The sequence below is a fragment of the Erythrolamprus reginae genome, chromosome 7 (genome assembly GCF_031021105.1).
Source record: "Erythrolamprus reginae isolate rEryReg1 chromosome 7, rEryReg1.hap1, whole genome shotgun sequence".
Taxonomy (NCBI): Eukaryota; Metazoa; Chordata; class Lepidosauria; order Squamata; family Dipsadidae; genus Erythrolamprus; species Erythrolamprus reginae.
Genome location: NC_091956.1, coordinates 36,875,953 through 36,898,669, shown reverse-complemented (window position 1 = coordinate 36,898,669; position 22,717 = coordinate 36,875,953). Strand labels below are relative to the sequence as shown.

General features: G+C 46.8%; 1 protein-coding gene across 2 annotated transcripts in view; it reads left to right on the top strand.

Moving 5' to 3' along the window:
• Positions 1-283: 283 nt before the first annotated feature.
• The window catches only part of WDR1 (WD repeat domain 1), a 92,461-nt gene continuing 70,027 nt past the window's right edge, over positions 284-22,717 (top strand). Inside the window, exons 1-2 of one of the 2 annotated variants that reach the window (XM_070757346.1) lie at positions 284-648; positions 1,135-1,256. In XM_070757346.1, the coding sequence (XP_070613447.1) occupies positions 633-648; positions 1,135-1,256 (138 nt within the window). In that variant the 5' untranslated portion in view covers positions 284-632. The remainder of the gene's footprint in view (positions 649-1,134; positions 1,257-22,717) is intronic. The other variant, XM_070757347.1, reaches the window with a different exon arrangement.

The window sequence follows — 22,717 nt, the reverse complement described above, 5'->3', positions numbered from 1 at the left end:
GGCCACCAGAGGGCAGCGAGGAACAGCCGGATTGTTGGCAGTCCGAATCCATGCAGACTCGCTGCGGACAGCCTAGGTTCTTCCCTTTGTGCCATCTAGGAAATAATAATAATAATAATAATAATAATAATAATAATAATAATAATAATAATAATAATAATAATAATAATAATAATAATAATAGATTTGTATGCCGCCCCTCTCCGAAGACTCGTCTAGACGGGAAGGACGAACACTCGAGGTCCGGAGCTCCCTCCAACCCAACCTTCTCCCGCTGCTTCGAGCCGCGGAGGAAGACACAGGGTGCGCCAGGAGCCGACCGACTTCTCCCTCCCGGTGGCGCTTCCGGGGCGAGCCCCTCCAGCCACGCCACGCTGCACGGTCGCCGTTCCTTCTCCGCCCGTCCGTCGCGCGAACAGAGTTGACTATATATGGTCAAAGCCGGGAGATAAGCGAGAGCTGGGTGAGCTGCGCTTCCTGCTTTGCGCAGCCGGGAATTGACGTCGCTCCCCCGCCCTACCGGCCGCTGGAGGAGGTGGAAGACGAGAGGGACTGGCCAAACCCTGCCTTGCTTTGCCTTTGCTCCCGCCGCGGACTCGTCACCCTTGAAGCAACAGCGAGAGGCAGCCACGATGCCCTATCAGCTGAGTAAGTGGCGGCGTTGCCGTCGTTTGCCGAGGGGCTGTTAGATAGGCCGGGGACTGCGGGAAGGTGGCTCTGCCTTCCATGACCAGTGGAGGAGGCGGAAAAGGAAGAGTGGCGTCCCGGCTGGCCCTGTTACTGTCGGTCCGAGGCTCCCTGCGCTTCCCTTCGATAAAATGAGATGGCGGGCCTCTCTTGGGAAAGCTGAATGGGAGAGAAGAAGCGTGGGTGGGGGATGGTTAATATGATTCTACCTCTGGTACGGAAAAAATGCAGTTCCGATCGTTTCGGAATCCGCCGTCTGGCTGGGGAACCTTCCCAACCACTCGCGCATCACCAGGCCGAGGGGGGGTTTTAATCTAGAGGGGGGAGAGAGGGCTGGCTGGAGCTGTTTCATGGCTGAGTCGGAGCAACAGGTTACATTTGGAGCCCTCCGCCTCCCTCTTTCTTCCGCAGAGGTTAACGCTGTGCCTGTTCCCTTCTCTCTCGTAGAAACAGTATTTGCCAGCCTCCCGCAGGTCGAAAGGGGAGTCTCCAAAATCATTGGAGGAGATCCGAGAGGCAACAATTTCTTATATACCAATGGAAAATCTGTCATCATTCGAAACATAGATGTAACGTATTCTAGTTTTTTATATTTCCTCAATTTAAAGCTTTCGCGTGAAAGCACTTATGACTTTGTAATTTCTGTGTATCGGGGAAAAAAATATCTCTGCAGATCTAGGAGGGTGTGGAGAAGCCGCTGTAGCTATGAGTCAAGAGATCTAAGAATATCCAACAGCCCGGTTGCCTTTAGGGCTCCTGCCATGAAATCCAGAATAGGAATGGTGGAGGGCAACTGTTTTAAATATTACGAAAAACAAAGGACAATTCAGTGGCTATAATTACTGTGACATGTAGTTAATCTGGGTGTTTCCATAGTTAATAAAAGATCCAGAATAAGTGTGTTGGATTGCAAGTACAGCCCCCCCTTATGCTTCATGAAGGCAGCCCCTGTTTTTTTCACATCCCTGTCAATTTAGGAAAGAGAGACAGTTAGGAGCAACCTTCAAGGGCCAGATCCACTGACAGGCACCTAAATTGGTAAATTTGTTTATCAAATTTATATAGCCACCTCACCAGAAATGAAAGTTGCAAATGGATTCCCTTTTACATGAAAGACTTTCAAAACAGTTGCTGGATGAGAGTCTAGTTAGCAGTAATAGTTAATTGGGCATTGCAGTGGCTAAAATTATTATTATTATTATTATTATTATTATTATTATTATTATTATTATTATTATTAATTAGATTTGTATGCCGCCCCTCTCCGCAGACTCGGGGCGGCTCACAGCAGTGATAAAACAATATACAATAACAAATCTAATATTAGGAGTCTAAAATAACAATTTAACATTAAAAGCCTAAAACCTCCATTATTTAAAAAGCATACACACAAACATACCATACATAAAACTACATAGGCAAAGGGAGATGTCTCAGTTCCCCCGTGCCTGACGGCAGAGGTGGGTTTTAAGAAGTTTACGAAAGGTAAGGAGGGTGGGGGCAATCCTAATCTCTGGGGGGAGCTGGTTCCAGAGGGTCAGGGCCGCCACAGGGGAGACTTTTCTTCTGGGTCCCGTCAGCCAACATTGTTTAGTGACTTTAGTCGACGGGACCTGGAGAAGGCCAACTCTGTGGGACCTGACCGGCCGCTGGGATTCATGTGGCAGAAGGCGGTCTCACAGATATTCTGGTCCGGTGCCATGAAGGGCTTTATAGGTCATAAGGAACATTTTGAATTGTGACCGGAAACTGATCGGCAACCAATGCAGACTGCGGAGTGTTGGTGTAACATGGGCATACCTAGAGAAGCCCATGATTGCTCTCGCAGCTGCATTCTTCACGGTCTGAAGTTTCCGAACACTCTTCAAAGATAGCCCCATGTAGAGAACATTACAGGAATCGAACCTCGAGGTGATGAGTGCATGAGTGACTGTGAGCAGTGACTCCCGGTCCAAGTAGGGCTGCAACTGGTGCACCAGGCGAACCTGGGCAAACGCCCCCCTCGCCACAGCTGAAAGGTGTTTCTCTAATGTGAGCTGTGGATCCAGGAGGACGCCCAAGTTGCGGACCCTCTCTGAGGGGGGCAATAATTCCCCCCCCCCAGGGTGATGGACGGACAGATAGAATTGTCCTTGGGAGGCAAAACCCACAGCCACTCCATCTTATCAGGGTTGAGTTTGAGTCTGTTGATACCCATCCAGACCCCAACAGCCTCCAGACACCAGCACATCACTTCCACTGATTCGTTGAATGGACATGGGGTGGAGATGTACAGCTGGGTATCATGGGCATACTAATGATACCTCACCCCATGTCCTTGGATGATCTCCAGCGGTTTCATGTAGATATTAAATAGCAGGGGGAGAGGACCGACCCCTGAGGCACCCCACAAGGGAGAGACCTAGAGGTCGACCTCTGACCCCCCCCACTAACACCGACAAATTACATGTATGAAAAAGGTTACTATTCAATTGTCATATAAATCCCCATATTTTGATTACTCATTAGACTTCAGCAGAAACTTAAGAACTGATATTAGAAATTAAGAGAAGTGTTTTTCTAAAAAAATGTTTTCAGCTTTCTGTATTTACCCCAGTAAAGACCCATTTTCTCTTTTGATTTTACTCTTTTCTGAAACAGATGGAAACCAGAATTCTGTTCCTGTTAGAAATGTTCTCCTACCTGTGGGCAATATTCATTGAATCACATCCTATCATATCTTGCAGCTAAAATCCTTCCTTCCTTTCTAGTTTTGCATGTGGTTAAGCGTTCTAGGAGTTGGAGCAGTTGGAGCCTTTGCTACAGTGCAAGTATACTATGGATTATGTACCTTCATGAAGTGCAGTGTAGCCACGTTATAGGCAGTCCTTGACTTATGAGTACAATTGAGCCCAAATTTCTGTTGCTGAGAGAGTTGTTAAGTGAATTTTGCACCATTTTATGATCTTTCTTGCATGCAGTTGTTAAGTTAGTAACATGATTAAGTGAATCTAGATTCTCCATTATCTGTTTGTCAGAAGGTCACAAAAGGTGATCACATGATCCTGGGACATTGCAACCGTCATAAATGTGAACTAGATGTCAAGCATCTGAATTTTGGTCATGTGACCATAGGGATACTATAACAGTTATAGGTGTGAAAAACATGTCCTTTTTCAGTGATGATGAAACTTTGAATTGTCACTAAATGAACTATTGTAAGTTGAGGACTACCTGTATTAAATTAAAACTATCTGAGAAAAAAGTAATGTACAATTTCAACAGCTTCCATGAATATAAATTCCTCCAACCTGATCACATTGGATATATAGATTGCAAGAGGTCCTCAGTTAATGATGCTAAATGGGATTGGAATTGCTGTCACAAAGTTCAATATGATGCCATTGTGTTGCTTAGCAATGGCAATTCTGACATACCTGATCACATGACTGCAGGGATGCTACAATGACTAGAACTTCAAGGACCATCATAAGTTACCACTTGTTCAGCACTAGTGCAAATTTGAATGGTTGCTGAACAAGTAGCCCTTAACCCTGCTGCTCTGTTCAAAACCACTATACACTTGTACTGTTTATGAGTCTGTGTGACTTGCACCAAAAATTCTTTATTTTAAGTGCTTATATTTGGTCAATTTGAAAACTTCTTTCCCTTGGAAACTATGTTGAACATTTCTGCACACAATGAAATGAAAATTGAAATAAAAAATAATGCTTATTGGTTTATTTTGCTCATAAAAGCCCTCCCCCCCTTTTTTGTGATTTTTTTTTCAATTTATAGATAGTTTTGCCTGCAAACAATGTACAATTTTACTAATTCACAAAATTCACAAAAAAATAAACCAATAAGCATTATTTTTTTATTTCAATTTTCATTTCACTGTATGCAGAAATGTTCAACCTAGTTTCCAAGGGAAAGAAGTTTTCAAATTGACCAAATATAAGCACTTAAAATAAAGAATTTTTGGTGCAAGTCACACAGATTCGTAAATAGTACAAGTGTGACTTTTTTTGCCCAGCAAAAACTAAGTCCCCCACCCGCCTCCCCCCCAAAAAAATTCTCATAGAACTCCTGAAATGATGAAAAGTCGTGAAATTTCAAGTTTCAGAAATGCAGGGAAAATTTTTTACAGGGTCTCAAGCTTCAATTTTGTGACAGAACAACAGGATTAAGCAAGGACCATCCATACAAGTCCCCAAATTCTCAGCCAAATACAACCTATCTAGATTGCATCAGGTTTCTGAATCTTGTGCTAATAATTGCTTATTTTTGTGATATGTAAAACTTTAAAAGTAAGAATTTATTTACTGTCCTGAACGGGTGGACTACTGATTTAAAATGTTATGGTAAAATTACAGGGGTACCTCTACTTAAGAACTTAATTCGTTCCATGACCAGCTTCTTAAATAGAAACATTCTTAATTAGAAGCAATTTTTCCCATAGGAATCAATGTAAAAGCAAATAATGTGTGCAAACCTATTAGGAAAGAGATAAAAGCTACGAATTTGGGTGGGAGGAGGAGGAGGAAGAAGAAGAGGAGAAGGACAGTCGCTGCTGAAGGAAGAAGGTGAGGTGAGGGAAATCAAAAAAATCCAAAACTTTAAGGCTTTAAAAAAAAAAGAGGGACTCTGAGGCAGCGAGGAGAAGCACGCGCCTCCAATACACCCGGCACGACACTGCCTCCCATACACTGGTTGCTGCTGCTGCTATCTGCTGCCTCTTCCTTCCCATGCTGAAGGGCTCCCTTTTCCTCTCGCTTACTCGCTTTGTAGCGGGCGCCTTTCCTTCGCTGTGGTGACTCCTCGGCTGCCCAGTGCGAAGGGAACGTTACTTTTCTCTGGGCGCTGGCAGAGGTTTATTCCCTCTTCAAGCACCCAGACAAAGGAAAATGCTTTGTTCACTCTGGACTGCCAAAGCCTCCTTAAGTGCCACCGAAAGGCTCCTCTGGCAGCCCAGAAAAGCCTGAGATGGCCGGGATTAAAGGAGGGATGACAGAAAACTGGCCGGGCCTTCATGCTGCTCTCAAATTTCCTGGGAAACTTTTTCGGGATCGAGTTCTTAAGTAGAAAATGGTTCTTAAAAAGAGGCAAAAAAATCTTGAACACCCGGCTCTTATCTAGAAAAGTTCTTAAGTAGAGGCGTTCTTAAGTAGAGGTACCACTGTACTTTGTTAAACTTCTGCTTAATTACATGCCATTGAGTCATTATCAATTCTTAATAGCCGCATACATTTTTGAGATGATCTGTCCCCAACCTGGTCCTTCATGTTTTTGAACAGTGTACTCATTGCTTCTATAATTGCATCCATTCACCTGGCTACTGGTCATCCTTTTTTCCCCTTCCATTTCTCCCTGCATTATAGTCTTAAGAGAGTTAGGCATTGTGTCTAAATTGGAGCCTGGCCATTAATCTTAGTCATTAATTAGGCCATTAATTAGGCCATTAATCTGTGTTCCTTGATTTTGAGCTTGCAAATGTAGATTTTCAGCTATCAGAGTATTGTTATTGATGTTTCTTGGCCCAATTTTAAAACCATACTTTGTTGGCATGGCCAACTTGACCTGGCCTGTGACTTCGAGGGGTGACGGTTTGGAAAGGGTGATTCTCCATATTGAAGGAGCGGTCCAGCAGTCACGTCGGTTGCTCGCTGTCCAATCCGCAGAGGACCGAGCCTAGTCTTTAAAAAGCCTGCTGGATCCGCCCATTCCCCAGAATTTGCTCGGTCCTGCGATCCAGCAGGACATGTGGTGGCTCACTCCTCTCTAAAAGACCTCTCTAAAACACCTTCCCTTCGTTCCTTCTTCAATCAGATAAGTAAAATTTCCAATTGCCTTTTTACTTCAAGCTTGCGTTGTTTTCGCGCCAGCCTTACTAAGCTCGGCGCCAAGGGAGAAGCTACGGTGCGGCTATTGCTGCTTTTTCCAAAGCACCCTGCTTGTGCTGCTGCCAGATTGTATTTTTTAAACAAAATCTAATCAGCCAGGAGGTTTACCGGCAAGCTAAGGAACCGTTAAAAAAGGGGCTTTTTCCTCCTGCGGTGTGGGACTGTTTAGCAAGTTTCCCTTGATTGTCCTCCGGACTTTAGTCTTCCCTCCGTTTGCAAAAAACGTCGGAGCGGTTTATTTTGGCGCGAAGGCCCTCAGCGCCCAGTAATTCCAGCACTTGCGGATTGCCTACGCACATCCCGCCTGGTGCCATTAAGTCCGCCGCTTGGCCCTGGAGTAAGCTGTGAGACCCTCAGGCTTTTTCTCCCTGGCTAGGCCTCCAAACCAGTGTGCCTTGGTTTACTTTGTTAAAGTTAGCGAGGCCTGCCCCTCTGTACTCACTGGCATGAACTCTGGTACCGACCAGATTGACTTTGAGTTGCAGACGCTCCTGGGCCTAGGAGCAGGGCCCCCTTCCTCTTGGGAACATTGCCCTATAGAGCTTCTCCCATTTATTTTTTGGCTCAAGTCTTGTACCTGTAATTTGTTCAGGCCATGACTTCGTTTCCCAAGAGAGGCACTTCTAAAGGTCCCAGAGAGGTTAGGCCTACAGGCGATGAAATTGAAAATATCCCCCAGGCCTCTTCCTCCTCTTCCTCGGGAGCCCCTATAATGGCTAGACCCACCAGGGCTGAGAAGAGAAGGGACCAAGCTCTGCAAAGGATGCATGAGAAATCGACTAAACATTTAAAAGTGCAGGCCCAAGTGCACGTTAGCCCGGACCCTCCAGAGGCTTCTAAACTGCCTCCCTCCCTGTGCTTTCTCTGGATGAGCCAAATCTAAACAGACCCCAACCTAACCTATGGGGCTTAGGTCCAGAGGAGCCAGATATTATGATGGAAGATTCCTCCGAACCAGACCCAACCCAGGCCTACAGGGTATCTCCCTCTTTACCGGTTACCATTACTAACCTTCCTCCAGAGCTTCAATCTATGTATTCTGCCTTATCTCAAGCCATTGATGCCAAGCTCTCGGCTATCAATGTGCCTTCTCTCTCTCGTCCCCCTCCACGCGCCCCTAGGCCCGTGAGCTCTTTCTCATCCTTCAGAATTCCAGTTCATGAAGACTTGGATTCCTCTCAGGATGAGAATGATGATATGGACGTAGAGGACAAGGATGACCCGTTCCAATGCCTGTCAGAGGATGAGGAATCACAAATCAAGATTCCAACTCCTGTGGCAATTTTTCCAGCCCAACTCTTCAAATCACTTCTATTCAAGACAAGAGTTGCCACAGGATTAGCTGGTCAAGATAAACAATCTGTTCCTCCCACAGATCCACCTGAGGAAAACCTGCCATAGTTCCTGGAGGAACAGGAAGACAATGAGGTCATCCCCATGCCAAACTTGTTCAAAGATGCTCTGCTCAAGCAGTGGGACCACCCGGCTTTCGGCTTCAATCCCACAACTAAAGACAAGAAGTTACATAAGCTTTCTCCATCTTATGAAGACCTTCTTGTCTGTCTGATGAACCAGTAAAAACTCTACACTCTGCGGCTGCTATGCCTGGTGAAGCAGAGGAGGTGTTAAAACCCGAAGACAAGCGCCTAGAGCAAATGCTCAAAAGGTGTTTCTTTGCGGATACCTGGGCTATCAAGAGTGCAGCAGCAGCATCTTTCTTCTCTAGAGCTATTCTCTTATGGCTTCAACAGCTCCAGCAGCATATTCCCCCTGATGATCTACAGGGCCAACAGGATTTCAATAAGGTTTTTGCAGCGGCCCAATATGTAGCAGATGCTCCCTTGCAATCTTCATTTGCAGCAAGGTCAATAGCGGCCTCAACGACAGCCAGAAGACTTCTATGGCTTTGCCCTTGGCAGGTGGGAATGAGGCAAAAATGGCAACTAGCCATGGGTCCTTTGAAGCGCAACCTTCTATTTGGTGACCTCTTGGACCCCCTTCTCACTGAAACCACTGACAAAAAGAAAGTTTTGGGGCCCACCAACAAGAAGGCCATCAAAACTCAACCTTTTAAACGTCTCAGTCGTCAACAAGATCAAGGATTCGCTTTCCAGAGAAACTCAGGTCACTATTCCCCTCGTTTTCGCTTCCAAGCTGGCAGAAACCCCAGGGGTAGAGGTTCCTCCTCAACCAGAGATTCCAGAAAGTCCAGATGGTGATCTCCATTCTACTCCCATTGGGGGGCGCCTGGCTTGGTTCTCCTCCAGCTGGTGCCTTTCCTGTAAGGACCCTTGGGTTATTTCCATTGTGGAATGTGGGCTCCAGTTGGAGTTTATTCTCATGCCTCCTAAACGTTTCATTTCATGCCCTTCCTCCAGATCTTCTCCATCTCGTCTCCGAATGGAGGAAGCTATTCAACATCTGTTGGCTATCAGAGCTATCCAACCAGTTCCCTCTTCCCAAAGAGGTCTTGGCTTCTACTCCATCCTCTTCATGGTCCCTAAGACGTCTGGAGGATGGAGGGCCATCTTAGACCTCAAAACTTTAAACCAGTTCATTAAATATAGGAAATTTAAGATGCATTCCTTGTCATCCATCCTAGCCTCTATCCATCCAGGAGACTTCATGGTCTCCTTGGATCTGACGGAAGCCTACCTTCACATCCCTATTGCTAAGGGCCACAGACAATTCCTACGTTTCGCCTTCCAGGGCAAACATTATCAGTATAGGGCCATGCCCTTTGGGTTGTCCTCAGCTCCTCGAGTCTTAACCAAGCTCCTAGGCGCCCTGGCGGTTCATATCTGAGCCATGCCCATTCATATTTTATGCTATTTGGATGACATATTAATTCATGGCTCCTCTAAAGAAGGCACCTGTTCTGACCTCAATATTGCCATGTATTATTAATTCAGATCTCTCTCAGTTCTTTCTCTCTACTGAGAGAAAAATCAGTATCAAGGAGCTTATCTCCCAGATAAGGTCTCAGAAAAGGACTACCATCGTTACCCTGTCTTCCCTACTGGGAAAGACGGTGTCCTGCATTGGTATTATCCCATGGGCTCGTCTTCACGCCAGGGATCTCCAATGGCTTCTGTTACCGTTCTAGAGATTGGGGAACAGCAACTCGGCACACCTTATCACCGTTCCGACCACACTCCTAAGATCCCTTACGTGGTGGACCTCCCCCGCTCTGGACAAGGGATCCTCCTTCAGGTGTCCAGATCAATTTACCATCACCACAGATGCCAGCTTAACGGGCTGGGGAGCCCATACTCAGGGCTTGATAGCCTAGGGCATGTGGTCAGCGGAGGAGGCTTCCAGACCTATCAACTGGCTGGAATTGAGAGCAGTGTCGTTAGCGCTCAAACAATTCAAACTTCACATCATCAATCAACATGTACTCATTCTCACGGACAATATAGCTACAAAGAGCCATATTTGCAGACAAGGGGGTACCAGGTCCAAGGCCCTGATGAGGGAAGCCCTAAAACTGGGCCTCTGGGCAGAGAGACATCTACAGTCCCTGTGGGCCGACCACATATCGCGAGTTCTCAATGTGCAGGCAGATTGGCTCTCCCGGTCGACTCTGGATCCAGGAGAGTGGAGCCTTTATCCGTCTGTGTTCCGGCAAACCTGCCTCAAATTCGGTCATCCATTGCTAGACCTATTTGCGACCGCGACCAACACTCAACTCCTTCGATTCTACTCCAGGTTTCCATCCCTGGGAGTCGAGGCAATAAATAAAGGTTGACTCAGCCTTCCATCCTTCCGAGGTGGGTAAAATGAGGACCCAGATTGTAGGGGGCAATATACTGGCTCTGTCAAAAAGTGCTATTGCTTGTAAGCCGCCCTGAGTCTAAGGAGAAGGGCGGCATAAAAATTGAATAAATAAATTGAATAAATAAATGCACTCAGAGTTCCCTGGCCTCGAGGGCTGCTTTACGCTTTCCCTCCAATTCCAATTCTCCCAGATGTGATCCACAAGATCATCCTCAAGAAGGCCCAGGTGATACTGATAGCTCCTCACTGGCCACGCTGGCCTTGGTTCGTGGACCTACAACATCTGTCCATATAGGACCCCTGGCGACTTCCCGTTTTGGAGGATATGTTGCAGCAGGGGGCCTCTCATCATCCAGATCCAGAGTGGTTCCACCTCACCGCTTGGCTATTATCCGGCGTGACCTAGATCTACGAGGCTATGCCCTGGACACTATAGAAATAATTCTGAAAGCCAGGAGAGTCTCCACCAATAGAATTTACGACCACACCTGGTCCAAGTTTCACCAATGGTGCTCACAGGAAGACCTATCCCCCCTGTGCATTCCCATTCACAGAACCGTAGCCTTCCTCATGAAAGGTTTCCATCAAGGCCTCTCAACTAGCACCTTTCACCATCATCTAGCCGCTCTATCTTCGGTCCTAGCAGGACCTCGCAGACAACCACCCTGCTCTTTACCAGAAATTCAAGAATTTTTAAGAGGTATTTTGAACCTCAGGCCTTCCAAGGTTCACAGATACCCGTCCTGGGACTTACCAGGGGTTCTCCATTCCCTCACTCAGACATCATACGAACTCCTAAGGTCAGCGTCCTTCAGGTACCTATCTTACAAGGTAGCATTCCTGGTGGTGATAACATCGGCCCGATGCATCTCAGAATTGGCAGCCCTATCCATTCAGCAGGATCTATGCCAGTTCCATATGGACAAAGTAGGTCATTTCAGGTCTTGTCTGGTGGGATGTGTCAGCACCTCTGGCTCTGCTGTCCAAACTCTTGGGGAAGAGATTTTTCTGCCTGGACATTGTGCCCTGGCATAGTTCCACACCTGTCCTCTTCAATGGTTTCTGCTCCCCTACCAGAAAGGGGGGCAACAAACCTCCCAGTTGTGGGTGCCGGCAAGGGTTCTTCACTCCCTGCAGCGGTGGGGTTCAAATGCCCTCTCTAGGGAGTTGCTTCTTCAGAGACCAGGACAGGTTGACGATTTCATCAGATGCCAGCCTGTTAGGATGTGGGGGCCACTTGGGGTTAAGAGTCACCCACAGTCGTTGGTCTCCACAGGAGCTCCAGCACAATATCAATTGGCTGGAGGTCAGGGCAGCCAGGTTAGCTTTGTTGGTGTTCCAGACGTGATCAGGAGTGTGATGAGAGAATGTGGAAATCATTCTGGTGGCACCCCACCAGAATGATTTCCTCTTTCAAAATTGGGACCCGGTTGCGGTGTCAGTGGTGGATCCTGGATTTCCTTCACCAGGGTCTGTTTTCCCCCAACACCATGAGGCATCAGGTGGTGGCCTTGGGTTCAGTCCTGCAGATTTCCCCTCTGGGTTTCCTGGCTAGTCACCACATAGTAAGCTCTTTTTTCGGGGGGGGGGGGTTCTTATCTTAGGCCTCCTATGGTCCACAGGTTTCCAACATGGGATATGTAGGCCCTCACCCTTTTCCCTTTTAAACTACTTAGATAGGCCAGCCTCTACTTTCTCTTCCTTAAGGTGGCCTTCCTTGTAGCAATAACTTCAGCAAGGAGGATCTCAGAGTTGGCAGCATGGTAGGGATCTTTGTGGGTTTCATTCTAATAGGGTGATCCTGCGACTGGATCACTGGATCCTTTCTCCCTAAGATCAACTCATGGTTTCACTGAGCTCAGAAGCTGATCTTGCCTGCTTTCTGTCAACAACCTAGTCACTACATATCCAGGACCTTGTCATTCTGGAAGTCGGAGTCACTTTTTATTTCATTCTTGCCATCTGCCTTGAGTCAAAAGGTAACCCCTTCTAAAGTGGGTAGGTGGCTTAGGGCCTGTATTTCCAAGGTCTGTGAGCTTTAGTCGCTCCCAGTTCCAGGAGGCATGGCCCATTCAACTAGGAGTGTGGGCACTTCTGCGGCCTAGGCTTCTCAGGCATCTGGAAGAAATCTGCTGGGTTGCGACCTGGTCATCTCTGTCTCCTTTTAGCAGACGCTGCCATATTGATGTGTATACTTCATCTGATGCTGCCTTTAGCATGGTGGGGTGTTTCTTCATTGAGTTTTAGTGGAGGCGGAAGTTCCAGACCAGACTGATTCCCACCCTTGACACTGCCAAACTGCTTTGGTATGTCCCATTCTGGATTCTCCTCTCAATTGGAGCATGGAAAATGAATGCTGGTTATTATCTGATACATCTATTTTCGTGCAGATCAACGGGGAAATCCAGTCCTGCCCGTTGATCTGGTGCCTTGCGGGGTGATAGTGGTGGATGGTCTGTTTTATTAGCAGTTTGCAGTTGTTGCTGCTGTTTCTTTTGTTCCAGAGTTCTCTTTAATTTAGTTCTTTTTGGTTTGCTTCAACTTCATTTCATAGACTGGGAGACCAGGACCAGGGAGGTGTGTTCAGTTTACTCAATGCAGTCTATAGAATTAGAAGACAGAGGTGACCCATCCTGGATTACCCCGTCGATCTGTGTGAAAATGGATGTATCAGGGAATAACCAATGTCCAGTCTCACTGTTATGCTTCACTATACTTCACTGACCATGAAATCTGACATTCTCCGCACTGTAGGAGCGGGTCCAGCAGTCACGTGGGTTGTTCACTGTCCAATCCGCATAGGACTGAGCCTGTCTTTAAAAAGATTGCTGGATCCGCCCCTTCCCCAGAATTTGCTGAGTCCTCCTACCGACAGGACGCGTGGTGGCTCAGCTCCTCTAAACAAACACCTTCCCTTCTTCTTCTACGAGATTCACAGCAAAAAGATAATTAGCCATTCTATTGACGATCGAAGCAATTTAGCTTTCCAGCCAGCCCTCGGGGCTCGGCTCCGAGCAGAAAAGCAGCGATAAGGCTTCCAGTTAATTACGTATTGCCTTGCCTTATCGTTTCAGTCGGCCGTATTTCTTCTGCTAAATCTGCCCGGCTGGGAGGTTTTTTATTTCTTTTATTACTTTATTTCAGCACCTACTGTAGAGTGGGACGCATTACAAGGACGCTTGTTCTGTCCCCCAGACTTAGTTAACTCTTTATGGAGTTTTTCTTGACGCGAAGGCCCTCAGCATCCAGTATATCACCAGCACCAACGGCCCACGCACAGGCCGGCTGGCACCATATAGTCCGCCGCATGGCCCAGAGTAGGCTGTGAGAGTCTCAGGCTTGTACTCTGGGCTAGGCCTCTCAACCAGACTTCCTTGGTTGCTTAATCATTGAGGCCTAGCCCTGCTGGTATCACTGACACGAAGTCTGGATTGATCCAGGCTTGTCTTTGAGGGCAGACGCGCCTAGGAGCTTGGTCCCCCTTCCTCTTGGGATTTAAATTGTTCAGCCTATTGCTTCTCCAAATTTTTTTTGGCTCCAGACCTTGTCCCTGTAAATTGTTTAGGCCATTGCTTCTGCTGTTCCCAAGAGAGGCATTTCTTCCAGAAACAATCAGGACCCCAGGCCTACAGGTGATGAGATTGAAATCATTCCCCAGACCTCGTCCTCCTCTTTCGCAGCTCCTTCAGTGGCTAGGCCCACCAGAGCTGAAAAGAGAAGAGATAAAGCACTCCAAAAAATTCATGAACAATCAGCTAGCAATCAGTATTTATTTATGATGGTTGTAGCAGCGATTCATTTGCCATTTTCCCAGTTGCCTTCCAACAAGAGGAATCAATGGGGGAAACCAGTATTTTAACTATAATTTGTTTAAGCAACTCTGCCCTGGGTCAAAGTAATATTAAGCTATAAGAAAGTGAGTTCCAAAGGTGGGAATGGGGGTAGTTTTAAAAGTGAACTATTGGAGACAGGGGCGGGTTCCTCTTACTGTCTCCTACTGGTGCGCATCGCGACATTTCGTCCCCTTGGCGATTTTGCTTCCGTGCATGTGCAGAGGAATGATTTTCCTTCTGCGCATATGCAGAGAAAATTATTGGCCAAAAATTAGGAAAAAAAGATGACATGCATGGTCTGGCAAAAACAGCACTGGAGTTATCTTGCCAAAATTGTATCATCAGCGGGCCATTACTGGAGTGGTGCAATGGACTGCCTCTGTAGGAGACCACCTCTGGTTGGAGACACCAGACATTGAAAGTTGGGGGCAAAACCTTTTTTTTCTTTTTGGCCTCTTTTCTATATTCTGAGTAATTACATGGGCTGGAGGAAGTCACTGAGTTCAAAAAATGATCAAGAGGCATTTGTTATGGGGTTAAAGAACCCAGCACTAATTTGCTGGACTGGGCTTTTGCTAGCAAGAATCTGCCCAACCCATTCCCGCTTTAAATAGATAATTATTTTCTTGGTATATGCTTCTGAAATATTTTAGATAATAGAATAGAATTAGTCAGCCTGATATTTTAACTGGGTTTGGCATTTTTATCTACCTAATGAGTCCTTCCCAAAGACCTGGGATAGGTAGATGTAAATGTTTGAAAGTTTTAAAGGTATTGTTACAGGATATAAGCTGTTCTGAGTAAAGCTGGCGTTTGCAATTGACTGAGGGGGAGTTTTTCCTTTCTGATGGTATTCAAGTGGTGTTCCAATTGTGTTGGGATTGCACCCCAGGCAATTATTATAGGTAGTGTTCTGGTTTCTGATAGAAGTTTAGTAATTACAAATAACTCACATTAAATGCATCATTTCATGAATAAAGCATCTCCATTTATTTTTCTGCTCTCCTGTATTTCAACACCTTCCAGACATCACTTGGTCCGTTATCTCTCTCAGCCGCATTCCTCACATTCCTTTTCCTGCTTCACTTAGACAAGATTTATTTCCAAACTACATAGCTATAAAAAAACAGCAGCACTGACTAAATACAATACAAAATACTTTGACTTACTTTAGCATGGTGAAATCCCCCTCCATATTTCTTTTCAGCAACGTTGAAACTCCACCCTTCTTCTCCACTAACCCCCTGACGTGCCAAATACCTCACTACAATATTTAACCCATTCCTCTCCTTAATATCTTCTTCCAGATCTTTGCTCTCTACGTTTCTGAATCCTTCTGAATTTAGGGTTAACCTCACTAGATCCTGAACTCATAGCCCCATCCTGTGGCTGGCCTCCCACCTGTTCTACTACCTGTAACCCCGGGCCCCCCACTACTTCATAAACACCATCTGAATCTGAGTCCTCAATATCTTCATCATCCTCCAACTTATCAAGAGTGTGTACAAGAGGTAGTATTTTTGCTTTCTCTTGCCACAGTCATTCTATTTCTATTTGCAAGTCTTATATTTCTTTACCTTCTCCAGTTCTATCGTTGCTATTCTATTCTGCTGTCTCCAGGTAATACCATTTCCACTATCCAGACTTTTTTGTCTTATCAACAGTTGTTAAATCTAATCCGTTATATGGCAGGTGCCTAGCAGTTTGAATTCTAAAGTTCCTGAGCACTTGAGTATCTTAGTTTTCTATTACTTTCTCTATTTTATGGTGCTATCACTTTTTGCTTTCAGGCAAATGGTATATCTTGCAGAACCTACAATGCACCATTGTTATTACTTTGTCATGCTGTTTGTATGATCATGTAGTATCTAATTGGAGTACACCCCAGAGTCCTAAAAGAACTGGCAGACATCATCACAGAACTACTACTCCTTATCTTGCAAAAATCATGGAACACAGGAGAACTACCGGAAGATTGGAAACGAGCCAATGTAGTCCCCATTTACAAAAAAGGGGAAAAAACAGACCCAGGCAACTACAGACCAATCAGTCTGACATCTATGCCTGGAAAAATACTAGAAAAAATAATCAAAAAACAGCTCTGCCACTACCTAGAAACAAACAAGATAATCATCAACAGCAACATGGGTTTGTCAGAAATAAATCATGCCAAACCAATCTCATATCATTTTTCAACACCATAACCAAATCAGACCAGCGTAATGCAATAGACCTAATATACTTGGATTTTAGTAAAGCTTTTGATAAATTAGACCATAACCTACTACTCTACAAATTGGAAAAAAATGGGATAGACTACAACACATGTAGATAGATTAACAGTTGGCTGACCAACCACACCCAACGAGTAGTCCTCAACGGTTCCAAATCCACATGAATGGAGGTAGGCAGCGGGGTACCACAGGGTTCAGTCCTGGGCCAAGTGCTCTTCAACATATTCTTCAATGGCCTAGATGAGGGAATAGAGGGGGAACAAATCAAATTTGAAGACGACACCAAGCTGGCGGGGGTATAGGCTCAAAATAGGCTCAAAATACAGAAATACAAAATACACAGGATAGGCTCAAAATACAGAAAGATCTAGATAGATTAGTACTGTGGGCTCAAACTAACAAAATGAAATTTAATGTTGAAAAAAGCAAATTACACCTAGGTAAGGAAAACCTAAGACACGCATACAAATTGGGAGAAACCACATTTAACAGAGAGATCTTGGAGTTTTGGTGGATAACCAACTAAATATGAGCCAGCAATGTGCAGCGGTGGCTAAAATAGCCAACGTAATCTTAAACTGCATCAACAGGGAGATACACTCCAAGACTAAGGAGGCATTAATACCACTCTGTAATGCCCTAGTCAGACCACACCTAGAGTACTGCATTCAATTTTGGTCATCCCACTACAAAAAGGACATTGAAACTCTAGAGAAAGTTCAGAAAAGAGCAACTAAAATGATAAAGGGATTGGAAACCAAGACATACAAAGAAGGTTGCTGGAACTGGGCATTGATAGTTTAGCAAAAAGGAGGGCCAGAGGGGACATGATAGCGGTATACAAATATTTGAGGGGTTGCCGCAGAGAAGAGGGCACCAGAGGGCCAGTCCATGAGCAACAGATGGAAACTGACCAAGGAGAGATTCAACCTGGAAATAAGGAAGAACTTTCTGACGGTGAGAGCGATCAACCAGTGGAACGGCCTGCCAGCAAAGGTTGTGAACGCCCCATTACTAGACACATACAAAAGAAAATTGGACTGCCATCTGATTGGGGTAGTGTAGGGCTTCCTTCTTGAGCAGGGGGTTGGACTTGCTGACCTGCAAGGTCCCTTTCAACTCTAATAATAAATAAAATAAATAAAATTAGCTAATTAGATGAGCTACTGTTTCTTCAACAGTTTTGTACAGATGGCTCTTATTATTTGTTGCTATGTTCTCAATTCTGTCTTTTTATACATTTGTTCTTAAAGGTTGGTTTCGTGCCTGAGCCTCGCTTTCTCTTTCTTCAACCCTGCTGCTTTTAACCATTGTTAGCCATTGTTATTATCTCATTTCTCTGCCATTTTCTTTATGTACTGACCATGTAATGCTTTGTCTTCCCATGCCTCCTTTCTGTTCTTCATTTGGTCTTTTAAGCCAAAGTTTGGTCGCTCCTGTATTCAGTTGGCCTTCTGGATGTACTAACTTCAAGTGCATCTTCTTCACTGCACTTCAGTTATTCTTCCAATGCCTTTTCTCTCATGCCTCTGGAAGGAGAGTCCAGCATGGGTTAACCTCAAGCCTTATTGGTAGGGACTGAGTTTTAAATTAATATAATTAGCATGTTAAGTAGGTACCGCCCCCTTGCTGCCCCAGTAGCTCAGTTTTAAAAAACTCAGTCTAGAATAGGGACTCTGAGTTTTTCCTCCTGACAGGAGTTTCAATAAATTGTATATATTTATGTATTAATTGTTTAATTCTGTATTAATGTTGTTGTTTTTATCTTCTACAGGTATCAGGTTGCTTGGGGTCTCTGCCCTCCGCGGGCAAAACCCCCATCATACTCCTTATGGGGCCTCTTCTCCCCGCGAGTACTGCCCTGAAGAGGAGAGGCTGGGCTATAAGTCACTGTCCTCTGCGGTCAGACCTAGCCCTACACCCCGGGGGGGGGGTTCTGCCCCCCCCACTGACGGGGGCAGCGTGGCGCTGGAACAAGGCATGATAAGAGCGTCTCTCAGCTGAGAATTTGGAATGCGCACAGAGGCAATTAACGGCCGGGGAAACACTCGAGCTGAAGCAGCGCCGGAATAGGCGATTCTCGACCGCCCCCGTCTTACTAGCTGAGGAGAAGCGTCCGAGCCTCGGGCCACTGGGAAGAGCCGCACCCGCCATTTTTACTACAAAAAAGGTGTGAACAGCCTATAATTGCCGGCAGCCTGTTACGCGCGAACTTGGCTGGGTGCCAAGAACCTGTGAGGCTGATCTGCCTAGCTACTGCCCTGATTGGGGATCGGCTGGTCACGTGACGCTTAGTCACTAGGCAGGGGTGGCTAATGAGCTGTGACACAGTCCTAAAGCCTCTTTATTGTGCGAGAAGCTGCTTTGATACCACTGGTTGCACGCTTGTTTCTGATTGATTTTAAATAGTTGTGAGTACGCTGCCCCTTTTAGTACCTAAAGGATGGCTGACCAACTGAGTAATCATGGGGAGGAACAGGCCCAGTCAACGCCAGTGCCTACCAAAAGTAAGGACAAGGCTTCTGGCAAGGCCAAGTCAAAATCTTCCCAGTCTTCATCTTCCATAAAAGAGGCTGAAAGGAAGATTAAAGCATTAGAACAAAGACTTGAGGCGGCCTTAGCCTCTCCTGCTTCGGGGGCTTTGTCTATACCCCCTTTTCAGCCACTCCCCCCCTCGAGAACATCATCGCCCGGCTTGGCTCTGGGGGCCCTAGGTACTGCAACCGAAAGGGACTGGTCCCCTGACCGCCAGGCTCTGTCAGGCCCACTGCCACCTTTGCCTTCGCCTATCACCAGACCGGATAGGCCTGTTTCAATCAGTCTCCCTACTTATGGGCCTTCTGCGGGGACACACACATCGTATGCCCCATCAGCAACCTTCACGCCAACAGCTGCAGGGCTTAGAAACCAAGCTGATGTTTGGCGGGCTTTTCCTCCATCCCTGCAAGACATTATTGCCAATGCTTATGCGCAGGGAATGGTGGTTGGAGCCCATCGTACAACACCTTCATCACCACACCCCAGCCAGCCCAGGGATCTTTGGTCAGCACCACCGCCCCCTCCTGGGCTAGATTCAATGGCGGGAGACACAGGTATTCTGGAAGGAGACAGCGAACATGGCAATGAGCTGTCTGATGATGAGTATAACTTTCCAGAACAACCAGCCCCTGCGGGATTATTTAAACCGGCTTTATATAGGGTGCTTTTGCACAAAGCTAAACAAGCCTTAGATGTACCAGGTACGGCTGCACCTGCTGACACAGAGGACGGCATTAGAACCTCGGCTACTTTATGTAAGGAACCTCCCAAGGAATCCGACAACGTACCTGCGTCGGAAATATTCCTTGAGAATATAAAGCGCACCTGGCAGCACCCAGCGGCGCAAGGGCCCTCCAATTTGGAACATCGCTTCTACACGTTCGATGATGAAATGGAAAACCTGTTGCAGTTTCCGCCAGTGGACCGGCCAGTGGCCACACTGGTGTCCAATGCTGTCGTACCTTCTGAGACTGCGGACAGTCTCAAGCCAGATGAGAGAAGGGCTGAGACACTCTTAAAGAAGACGCATCAAATGGCAGCATGGGCCCTGCGGGCTGCATCCACGGCGCCCTTCTTCAACAGGGCGTCCATTATGTGGATACAGGAGGTACAGGCTAGGCTGGGGCCTGAGGACTCTCGCCTGAAACAAGATTTAAATAAACTCCTGACAGCAGCTGAATTTTCAGCGGATGCTACTTTGCATGCCGCGAAGTTTTCTGCAAGGGGTATGGCTTCCACTATCTTCTCACGGCGCCTTCTTTGGCTCCGACATTGGCAGGCAGATGCCAAATCAAAATGGTGTCTGTCATCTGCCCCCTTTCAGGCCACCAAGCTGTTCGGGGAGGTCTTGGAGTCAGTCCTTGTGGAGGACAAGGACAAGAGGAAGATCCTCCCCAGATCCTCCCGACATCAGGATCGCAACAACACTCCGTATTGACGCCGACAGCCCTTTCGGTGGGACACGGCTTCAGGAACCACCCAACCTACCAGACCATATTCACCGGGACAATATGGCCAAGCCTATTCATACAGGAGTGATAGAACCTACTTCCAAGACCAGGGTAGGGGCTATCAACAGGCAAGACGCCCCTTTCGGGGATCTAATCAACAAGCTTTCCGACGATCCAAGTGACTGCATGGGGCAGGTCACTTTGGGGGGAAAACTCCAAAGGTTTTGTACCGCCTGGGGGATCACATCCTCCGCTTGGGTCTTGGACACGGTATCCCGGGGCCTACGCATAGAATTCCTTCAGGTTCCACCAAATCACTTTGTGCCCTGTCCGATTCCCAGAGACATTGCAAAAAGGACCTTACTAGAATAGGAAATTACACATCTCCTAGAGATCCAAGCCATCGAGCGGGTACCATCTCAGATGGAGGGCATGGGATTCTACTCCAGAATTTTCATAGTGCCCAAGCCATCGGGAGGTTGCAGACTCATATTGAATCTGAAACACCTGAACAGGTATGTGTTGTATCGGAGATTCAAGATGGCCTCTCTTCGCACTATTCTGGCATCAATACCCCCTCGAGATCTCATGTCGTCCATCGACCTGAAGGAGGCGTATTTACACGTGCCCATTCATCCAAATCACCGGAGGTACCTACACTTTTATGTCCAAGGAACTCATTATCAGTACCGGGTGATGCCATTTGGCCTTTCTTCCGCACCGCGTACCTTCATCAACTCCTGGATACACTAATCGCTTCATTATGGTCCCAGTCAATACGACTATTGGCCTACTTGGATGACATCCTCGTGCTCTCCAAAGACCTGGTGACTGCACAGCAGGATCTACGAGCCACAGTAGCACTGTTGCAGGAGCATGGCTTCACGATAAACGTGGCAAAGAGTCACTTTTCGCCCACAACCAACATCAACCATTTGGGCTCAGTTATAGACACCATTTCCAGGAAGGTCTACCTCTCTCCAGAGAGACAACGCAATGTTCAGGACTTAGTGACCAAACTTCAGCATCAAAGGATGGTACCGCTGGCCTTTCTATCCAAGGTCCTAGGGACCCTAGTGTCATGCGTGGACATCATCCCTTGGGCAAGGTACCATTTCCGAACATTACAATGGACATTGCTTCCATACCAAAGGCGACGCTTAAGTCACACACACAGATTGATTGCTGTGGGGCGAGGCCTGCGCGACTCCCTAAAGTGGTGGAAGTCACCAGCGGTACATCAAGGGTCCCCCTTTGGCCACCTCCAGTACATCATTGTAACTACAGATGCCAGCCTCCTGGGTTGGGGCACTCATGTGGGCCATCATGTAACTCAGGGGTTGTGGCATCCTCAGGATTTGAACCCAGTAAACATCAACTTTCTGGAGTTAAAAGCAGTGCGCCTTGCTTTACTAACCTTTGCGACAATTCTCCAGGGAAAACATATTTTGGTCCGTACGGACAATGTGGCGACCAGAGCGCATCTCAATCACCAAGGAGGGACCAAGTCCCTCAGACTGATGGAGGAAACACGACTTCTCTTTGACTGGGCGGAATCTCATCTTGCTTCTCTTCACGCAGAGCACATAGCGGGGGAAGCCAACACTCAGGCGGATTGGCTCAGTTGGCAAGCAGTGGATCCGGCGGAGTGGAGCCTGTTCCCACAACTGTTTCAGCAAGTGGTCAACCGGTTTGGCAACCCGGTAGTGGACTTATTCGCCACTCAGCACAATGCCCAGCTTCCGAGATTTTACTCCAGGTTTCCCACACCAGGAGCCGAAGGGACCAATGCTCTGTACCTTCCCTGGCCCAAGGCCTTGCTGTACGCCTTTCCACCGATACCGCTCATCCCCAGGGTCATCGAAAAGATTCTAGTGGAAAAGGCGGAGGTGATTTTAATAGCACCGCACTGGTCGCGCCGGTCGTGGTTCACCGATCTGATGGGGCTCTCAATTGTCCAACCTTGGAGAATCCCAGACAACCAAATCTCCCTCACCCAGGGAGCGATATTTCATCTGGACCCACAGTGGTTCCATCTGACCGCTTGGTGCTTGAGGGGGACAGATTGAGAACCTGGAACATTCCTGAGAATGTCATCGCCACAATCCAAGCGGCCAGGCGACCTTCAACAACCCGGATCTACCAGGCTACATGGACCGCGTTCACGTCCTTTTGCATGGACAGGCATCTGCTGCCACAAGATGCTAAATTAATACAGTATCGGTGTTGGAGTTTCTACAATCCGGTTTAGAGAAAGGATTGGCTCCCAATACCTTGAGGAGGCAGGTGGCGGCTTTGACAACTATTGTTCG